The 9,268-nt window shown below is 39.2% G+C and overlaps 2 protein-coding genes across 2 annotated transcripts; one reads left to right on the plus strand and one right to left on the minus strand.

Annotated features, from left to right (window-relative positions):
• The first annotated feature begins 2,300 nt into the window (after positions 1-2,300).
• On the plus strand, positions 2,301-4,169 carry LOC111441409 (aldehyde oxidase GLOX). The gene has a single exon (XM_023078386.1). The coding sequence runs from the start codon at positions 2,376-2,378 to the stop codon at positions 3,984-3,986; it is 1,611 nt and encodes a 536-aa protein (XP_022934154.1). The 5' UTR covers positions 2,301-2,375; the 3' UTR covers positions 3,987-4,169.
• A 164-nt stretch (positions 4,170-4,333) lies between these two features.
• LOC111442148 (protein NRT1/ PTR FAMILY 5.6-like) lies at positions 4,334-6,828 on the minus strand. Its single transcript, XM_023079426.1, has 4 exons — positions 6,493-6,828; positions 6,027-6,244; positions 5,316-5,860; positions 4,334-5,234 (listed from the first exon to the last, which is right to left on the minus strand). Exons 1-4 carry the CDS (start codon positions 6,644-6,646, stop codon positions 4,340-4,342), a joined length of 1,812 nt encoding a protein of 603 aa, XP_022935194.1. The 5' UTR covers positions 6,647-6,828; the 3' UTR covers positions 4,334-4,339.
• Positions 6,829-9,268: the final 2,440 nt, after the last annotated feature.

Genomic DNA, 9,268 nt, shown 5'->3' on the forward strand with positions numbered 1-9,268 from the left:
AAAAAAAAAAAAAAAAAAAAAAAAATGTTGTGGTCAGAAACCCCCGTGTGTTTGTTTTGTATTTTGTTTGTCTCTTCGTATTAACTTCTGGGTATTTCAATTCCTCTAAACTTTTAATCCTTTTGGAAAGATGCCAGCCTTTTCATTCTCTCTCTCATTTTTTTTTTTTTGTAAGTTGGAGAATATTTGAAAGTGTTGTTAGTTGAAAGCAACAAGAAAATGAAAGCATATCTTAAATTTATGTGGATGTTAATGGGTTGTGATGGGTGATTTGAGGCCAAAAACAAGAACATATAGATGGGCTAAAATCTATGAAGATATGTTTGCTTTCACTCTCACTCCCTTTTACCTTAAATCATTTACTCTCTTTTGTTTGTCAGCTTTTCATATCTATCATCTAAACCATACATACCATTCAACCCAAAACAAAAACAAAAAGATAAATAAATATGAATGGATTAAGTGTGAGCGTATAAAGTCACGTAGCACGGTGACCATATCAAAACCCACGTACCTACATTACAATAATGAATAAATAATTAAGAGGGAGTGTTTTCCACGTGGCAGTTGTGGGAAAAGTAGTGTTCTTTTTGAATATTGGGAGGGCTACTGGGGATGTTCAGGTCATCGTCGTCATCCTCTATTGTTTCTCAGTCAGCACTCTGTTTTTTATTTTTTAAATTAATTTTGGAAGAGAGAGAGAGAGAGAGAGAGAGAGCGAATGAGTATAAAAATATAATGCAAATCTTTTGCTTAGGGGGAAGGCAAAGTCCCCGCCCCCGAAGTTGGCGCCTTTGGACGGAACGGTGTTTCAGTGATGATGCAGAGAAAGTTAGAACTTTACTTACCATCCAACAGTGTCCGTACTGCTTTATTTATTTACTTTCACAATTACCAGCGTGAATAGAAATAAATAGATAAATAAAAGCATCGGTCTTTGGAAACGCCACAAACAGTTGTTCACTTTTATTCCATGAGTTTCGCCATCTTCTAAAATGTATGAGAAAACACAAAATAAATACATATATATATTGGGTGTGTGTTTCAAAAATGGAAAGGAGATGGTACTGTTGCGACGGCTGAGGGGAAGTGATGGCGTCAGGATGGGAACAAGGGGATGGGAACAAGGGGATGGGAACAAGGGGATGTAAGGGGAGACTGTAGGTAGGGGCAACACTCCTCACACTAACCAAAATATATTTTTTTATCAAATCAAAATCAACCTCTTCCATCCTACTTCTCTTCTCTTCTCTTCTCCTCTTGGGACCCAATCCCCCTCTTCTTTGCATTTAATTTCAGCTTCTCATCTCAGCAACTATAGCATAATAAATATGAAGGGAGACTGGAGAATCATTAAACCTACCTCTTAATCTAATACTAGAACCCAATGAAAAGCATCTGGGTTTTCCTGACCCCCTACCCTATCCAACTTTATCACTAATCATACTTTCCCCATAACCCTAATCCTAATTACTCTCCTCATCACATCTAACCATCAAATCAAATTCAAACCCCTCACCTGCGTTTGTCGTCTCCACAAAATTAGTCTTTAGGTGCCTCCATGGGCCCATTTCATTTCCAATTCTTCCATTCAATGGGCTCCTTCAATCAAATAACTAAGCCCAACGTGTGTGAAGCTACGGCAGGTGCGTGACTTTACAATAATGATTCTCGAACAAACAGCTTTTAAAACCAAAAAAACTGCCTTCTCCTACTCTTTAGAATTGGATTCTGTTTCAAAGAATATGGTATTTCATCGGCTCTCCAAGCATTGTAGAAAGAAGGGAATGAAATTAGAAGCAGAACATAACGAGTTTTGTAACACTTAATTTAATGCATTTGATGCAACACTTAATTTAATGCATTTGATGCGTATTTGATGTAACACTTAATTTAATGCATTTGATGCGTATTTGAATTACTTAATGAGTTAAGTAAAAGCTTCAAGTTCGGTTAAAATTAATGGGTGATAAAGCTTAAGTTTAAAGGGAAGGGAAGTGATTGCGAGTGGTGAGTGGGTAACATGGGGAGGGCCCAATCCAGTTGTATTATTCATTTAATCAAACGTTGCATAACCAAGAACGGGACTTTCATAGTGGAATCAATATATGGATATCCTTTCCCTTTTGTTGGGTTTAATTAATATCCATATATTTTCCATCTAAATATTTGGCTCCTTGTTCATATCATTTTCACATAAACCTCAATTTGGGTAATTAACTCCTAAAAAGATGCCATTTTTATTTCCTCTCATGAATCATTAAATTTGACAAAAATAAATAAATAAATAATTCCATTCTGCAAGTCCTGTTTCAAGACCGGAGTTGCTCACTTTCGTTACTCACTTTCGTTACTCACTTCACTCACTCTGCCCAATGGATTTCCCTCTCTGTCTCTGCTTCCTTCTTCTTCTTTCCTCTGCTTTCTCCATCATCTCCACGCGTGCTACTCTTCCTGGCACGTGGGAGCTTCTCGTTCCCAATGCTGGCATCGCCTCCATGCACACCGCCGTCACAAGGTTCAACACCGTCGTCCTCTTGGATCGGACCAACATCGGCCCAACTCGTAAAATGCTCCGCAAAGGCCATTGTCGCAACGATCGACACGACGCCGTTCTCAAGCATGATTGCTACGCTCATTCCGTCGTCCTCGACCTTCTAACCAGTCAAATCCGTCCTTTGACGATCCTCACCGACACATGGTGCTCCTCCGGCCAATTCCTCCCCGATGGCACTCTCTTGCACACCGGCGGCGATATTGACGGCCTCAGAAAGTTCCGGAAGTTTCAACCCTGCGAACCAAATGGTGCTTGTGACTGGATTGAGCTCTCCGAACCGGAATTAGCCGATGGGAGATGGTACGCTACGAATCAGATTTTACCGGATGGTTCTGTCATAATCGTCGGCGGCAGGGGAGCCAACACCGTCGAGTATTATCCTCCGAGGAAAAATGGGGCGGTGAATTTACCTTTCTTGGGTGACGTGGAGGACGGTCAGATGGATAATTTATACCCTTACGTTCATCTTCTTCCAAATGGGCATCTCTTCATCTTCGCTAATAACAGAGCAATTTTGTATGATCACGAGAGTGATCAAGTAGTGAGGGGTTATCCACCGTTGGATGGTGGGCCTAGGAACTACCCATCCGCTGGATCGTCGGTTATGCTCGCTCTTCAAGGTGATCATTCAAATGCTGTGGTAGTGATTTGCGGGGGGGCTCAATACGGTGCGTTTATTCAGAGAAGCACCGACACTCCGGCTCACGGAAGCTGTGGACGAATCGAAGCCACCGGTTTGAACCCAGTTTGGGAAATGGAGGATATGCCGTTTGGAAGAATCATGGGCGATATGGTGATGCTTCCCACCGGCGATGTGGTGGTTATTAATGGAGCACAAGCGGGTACTCAAGGGTTCGAACAGGCTTCGGACCCGTGTTTGCATCCGGTTCTGTATCGACCCGACCAACCGGCCGGGTTGCGGTTCATGACGTTGAACCCAGGAACCGTTCCGAGAATGTACCACTCTACCGCCAATCTGATTCCTGATGGAAGGATTTTGATTGCTGGTAGTAATCCTCATTACTTGTATAAATTCGAGGCAGAATTCCCGACGGAGTTGCGAATTGAAGCATTCTCGCCGGAATATTTATCGGCCGACAAAGCCAATATTCGACCCGTTATTGAGAAAATTCCGGAGACGGTGGGTTACGGCGCCGTTTTTGACGTGCTCGTGTCGGTTCAACTACCTGTAGTGGGGATTGTTGAAGTCAATTTGGCGAGTGCGCCTTTTGCTACGCATTCGTTCTCACAAGGTCAACGGTTGGTGAAATTGGGCGTCACGGCGAGTGTTCCCAACGGCGGTGGGCTTTACCGGGTCGGGTGTACTGCTCCTGCGAACGGGATGGTGGCTCCACCTGGCTATTACATGGCGTTCGCAGTGAATCAAGGCGTGCCAAGTGTCGCCCGCTGGATACATCTATCGCCCTAATGAATTTTTTTTATTTTTTTTTCTGTTATTTAATTTTTCTTGAAGTAGACGTGAAAAATGAAAATGGATTCTCCAAATTGTGGATAAGATCAGCCAATGGGATTTTAGATTATAAGAAATGAAGAAAGTAAATGTAATCTTAGCTTCCCCATAACTAATATCTAAATATTGCCCGTTGCTATTAAGTTTTTTACAGATACGAGAAATAGATTAATTTTTTTTCAAACCCATTTATAAATTGGAAATTAAATACATGTGGAATAATTAATTAGCAAATCTAAAAGCCTCCACATACAAATAGATTAAAAAAAAGAAAATAAAATTAAAAGCTATTAAAAAGCACGGAATATTTTTCAAACCGCTGAGCTTGGGTCTGGGGCCGCTGAGCTTGGGTCTGGGGCGTCGGCGTCGGAGCAAGCGCCCACGGTGGTTTTCTGCACGGATTTATAGGTGTAACGGCGAGCCAAGAAGACATAAACACACAAGTCAACAGCCACAATTAGAGCAAGGAGAAAATAGAAGTTGTCCAATCGGCTAGTGTTCAAATCCACCCCAAACCAACTGTGGCCGCCGCTCTTCCTGGTCATGTTATCCACAATAGTAATGAGCCAGCTGCTAACAAAATTTGAGGCCCCACTGACACTCAAATAAAATGCTATCCCAAGGCTTCTCATGGAATCAGGAACTTGATCGTAAAAGTACTCTTGCTGCCCCACCAGACCAAACGCGTCTCCAATTCCGATGATAATAAACTGGGGGGCCAACCAGAACACGCTCATCGCACCCGCACTCCCTCCTGTTGGGTCGTTTTTTAGTAGCCCCAGTCTCTTTCGCTCCACAACAGCTGCGACAATCATAGTCATGAAAGAGAAAACCATCCCAATTCCTATCCTTTGGAGTATGGTAATGCCTCTCTCGTTGCCTGTGGTTTTCCGAAGGAACGGAACAAGTAGCCTGTCGTAGATGACAACAAAGACGATCATGCCCAGAGCAGCCAAACAGAACATGGACGATGCGGGCATTATGAAACTGCTCCCGATTTTTCTGTCCATTATCAAACATTGTTTAACGAAGAATGTGGATGATTGTGCCACCACGATTCCAAATGGCAGAGAAACTATCCAAATTGGGATCATATTCAGAATCAGCTTCAATTCCTCTACTCTTGTAACAGTTGCAAGCCTCCAAGGTCCCCGATTCTCATCTGAATTGCCTCCCTCCTCAATGATCGCAGCTTTGTCCAAAAACCTGTTCGTGAAAAACACTTCGGATTAGCTTTACCAAATCAAGTTTTAAATTGAAAATTGTGAGTTGGGGGTGGGATCTTACTTGAGCTTCTTTGTGTGGGACAACAACCTGGCCTGAAACCTGTCAGCAGTCTGAACTTCATAGAGGTCAGAGGAGTGTGGAGGATAAGGCAAATTTCTCTTCCTAAAAGCAGCGACAGCGACCTGGAGGAGAGGGGTTAAAGGGCTGCCTAAGGCTACTCTGTAGCGATACACAGAGCTTCCAAAAAGGAAGACTGCGAGGGATAAGGCCATAATCGAAGTGAGAATGACACCAGCAATTCCCCATCCCAAATGGTCTTCAACGTAGACGATTACAGTGACTCCTAAGATGACGCCGGCGCAAAGCCCAGAGTTCCACCAATTGAAAAACGACATCTTTTGCTTTCTTTCTTCTGGGTGGTTATCGTCGAACTGGTCTGCTCCGAAACTCTCCAGCGATGGTTTGTGGCCTCCGGTTCCAACAGATATGAAGTAGATCGCTGTGAAGAACAGAAGTTGGTGCACTTTTCTTGGCTTGTTGCATATTTCACTGCCGCAGGCCTTTAATTTCGGTACCAAAGTGGACAATGTCATCAGCGACAGCCCCTGTTTTTTCACACCAATGTCACAATGTCTTAACCAAAATGTCCTTCCACTAAAAATTCAAATATTTCTTTCTTTATATGGAAACTATAATTAGTGTTATCATATCAATTCAGTGCAGTTTCGTTGTTAAAATGATTTATAAATGTAAATAATTTGTTAAAGTTACCAAAAGGTAGATGACGGTTGAAAGGATGACAGTGGAGTAGCGACCCAAATAAGCATCGGCCAAGAAGCCACCAAAGAGAGGCATCAAAGTGGTGACACCAGTCCAATAATTAACATTTCTAGCCGCTGTTTTGAGGTCCTCGTGCATGGCCTTTGTGAGATATACTATCAAACTCGTCGCTATTCCGAAGTAACTCAGCCTCTCACTGAACTCAATAGCTGCAAATTATACCAAAATTAACAAAAGGAACAATTTTAAAACACTGCTCATATACTTACCCGAATAAGAATATTTTAATCTTTATTTTTCCGACATGCTAAATGAAAAAGGCGAAGCTTTGAACTAAGATATGCAGCAAAGAAGAGAACCCAAATAAAAAAAGAAAAAGAAAACAGGACGGAATTTTGTGAACTTTATTGTTGGAGTAAAGATTAAAATAGGTTAGGCATTAGTATGTATTGGTTACCGATGATGAAGAGGGAAGATTTCCAAACGCCGGTGGAAGCTCGAAGAGGAAGCTTTCCTTTATGGTCCACAGAAGAATCATGGACCAAGGTTTCGTCATGGGTGTGTTGTTGGGGCTCATCTGAAAATTCTGCTGGTTCCCTTGCAGCTTCCATTTGGGTGTGTTTTTGGTTAGTCGGAGATTGGAATTGGGAGAGAGAGAGGGAGAAGGAATTGGGTTTGAAGTAGTTTAGTATTGGGTTGATACAAAGGTTGAAGAGGATGGGGTTTTAAGGCAGAGGAATAACAGAGGCGTTGTGGGTTTGTTTTGGTATTGGTTATGGGTTTTTGCTCTTCCCCGCTCGATAATAGGGAGGAGTGGAGATGGTGAGGGAGGATGGGGGGTTTTGGCTTCCTTAAATAGGATTCAAATCTCTACCCCACCAACAGTCTTCTTTCTCATCAAATATTGAATGTTTTGATTAAACTCACCCTGTCCATTTCATATTCCTCTTACTTTCATACACTAATACACCATTCTCACTAAAATCATACCAAAAATGTATTATAAACGGTCAATTCTTCCTTTTCGGTTTTATGCTATCAAAACGGCTGTTTACAATGTATTTTCTAGCGTGGCCTATTTTGGCCCACGCGGTCTAGCCTGACGCCCTGACCCACATACGACCTGCTCTAACTTAACCCAGTTTAATTGAGTCTGCTCAAGCATACACTAATATTTAAATTTCACATAGTTAATGTGTATGGCGGATTAATTTACTATATAGGTAGATTTTTTAAATTGTGTATGGAACGGTATAAATGTGATTTAAGAATGGAATAGGTTTAAATTATTATTATTTAGTTTTTTTTTTTTTTTTTTTGTCATATATGTGAAGGTAATAGACTCTTCTCGTCTGTCAAAAAGTATAAAGATGGACAAAAATATTGACTTCATATTTTCATTAAATCCATGCTTTTTTGTGCAGTTATCGTTTTTTGAATTCATTATTTAATTATTTATAATAATTACCCTAAATATAATATTATAAATGATTAATAACTATTTTACCAAAAAAAACATTTTAAACAAATTTTCCTTTTCTAAAAACCATTTTTTTTTCTGGTCTTTACTAATATTTTTTTTTTAAAAAAAAGAGATCATATTGAGGTAGAAGAATGTGTTTTTTGCATTCTCCATTGTCTCATATTCGATAGAATCATATCCCATTTTATATTTTATATTTTATTATAATTATAATTATAATACAATATAATTGATGTATATACAATGGTCAATCCTAGATTGGTGGGAAAAGGCAATTTAGATAATTAATTTAATTGGCAGTTGATTTGTGGGGATGGTGTGAATGGCCAAATATGAAAATAAAAAGAAAGGAATATTAGGAAACGTTGAAATGAAGATTTTGCTGTCACCATTCTTAAATTTAAACATGTTAAATGAACTAAAACAACTTTGAGTATCATGTTCCACCACATTCCTTCTATATTTACAACCTTCTTTTCATACAAAAACTACCAAAACCCCTAAACCCTATTACCTTCTTTCAACAAAGTGATACATAAATTAGGCTCGAAGTTCTTAGAGCCCTATCAAAAGTCCGTGGAAACTTATTAGCAGAGGGATGATGTAATTAAAAAGAAAAAAAGAAAAAAAAAACTTCTTCACCGCTTACCTAATTTCTTTTTATTATTTAAATACTCACTCGCTCCCACCAATAGATTGATGGACGTGTGGAATTGAGACATTGTGGGGAGAAAGTGGGTAATGTAGATAATTTGAGGTTGTTTTGGCATGGAAGCAAGATCCCAGTTGTTTGATGTATATTAGTTTTGGATATGATAAGATAACGTGGGCATTCCACGTTGAAATGTATCGGATATAAAAAAAGGGGAAGGCTAAGTTATAGGTGGAGTGTTGGGATAGAAGTGGTAAAAGGAATTAAGGCATGTGAAATTAATGCTGCCTAGTTTCATCTATATAGGTAGGTTTGAAAGGTGAATCAAATCACACCAAGACATGGAAAGAAAGCATATGATATGGTATCATATTACAAAGAAAGAAGTAAACCCATTTTGTGTGAAGTTGAGTGGGAGATCCATATCAGTCTCAGAATCTGTGCCACCAGACCAAGTTGCCAATATTAATATTACCAGCTTTCTGGACAAGTTTGCGCGGAAGGAGAGTTAATGGACACAGAATTTTCCAAATTCTGGTATTTTGGGGTTTGCATGTTCTTGCTTTTATTCCAACTTTACACTTCCCTCTACATGGAACAATTCATTCCCCTTATTCTTTTCTCATACTTATAATCAATCTTTTATATTATTATTCTCATTTTGGTCAAATCAATCATATATATGCTTTTATGGAAATTAATCATATGTAGATGCTCGGTATTTGTTAGTAAATGATATTAAAGTCAATGACTAAATCCGGTCATATTATGACGGAGTCTTAGCTAACTAGAAACTAGATTCATACAAGTGGCGTAGGGTATAACTTTTTTAAGAGTGAAAAGTCTCTTAATTTCTAATAAAAGGAAGATCCACGAGAAAGTAATTATCTTTATTGGTACGAGTATTTTAGGTAAAACTAAAATAAAATAGATATTATTATAATATTAAAAATTTTTATCCATTTTAAACTAGTGGTTTCTGTTTAAAATGTTTTTTTTAACCCACAAAGTGAAAGGGTAGTATTATCAACTTTTGATACAAAAAGTTAGGAGATTGTTTTTTATATAAAGAAAAGAACAAAAAAAAAAAAAAAAAAA

This window comes from Cucurbita moschata, unplaced genomic scaffold, assembly GCF_002738365.1.
Source record: "Cucurbita moschata cultivar Rifu unplaced genomic scaffold, Cmos_1.0 Cmo_Scf00004, whole genome shotgun sequence".
In the NCBI taxonomy this organism is placed as follows: Eukaryota; Viridiplantae; Streptophyta; class Magnoliopsida; order Cucurbitales; family Cucurbitaceae; genus Cucurbita; species Cucurbita moschata.

Excerpts from the sequence above, each read along its gene's own strand:
- LOC111442148 (XM_023079426.1), bottom strand. The coding sequence starts at position 6,646 with ATGGAAGCTGCAAGGGAACCAGCAGAATTTTCAGATGAGCCCCAACAA. Across the intron at positions 6,245-6,492 it reads ATCTTCCCTCTTCATCATCG|CTATTGAGTTCAGTGAGAGG; the intron begins GTAACCAATACA and ends TATAATTTGCAG. Across the intron at positions 5,235-5,315 it reads TCCCACACAAAGAAGCTCAA|GTTTTTGGACAAAGCTGCGA; the intron begins GTAAGATCCCAC and ends TTTCACGAACAG.
- LOC111441409 (XM_023078386.1), top strand. The coding sequence starts at position 2,376 with ATGGATTTCCCTCTCTGTCTCTGCTTCCTTCTTCTTCTTTCCTCTGCT.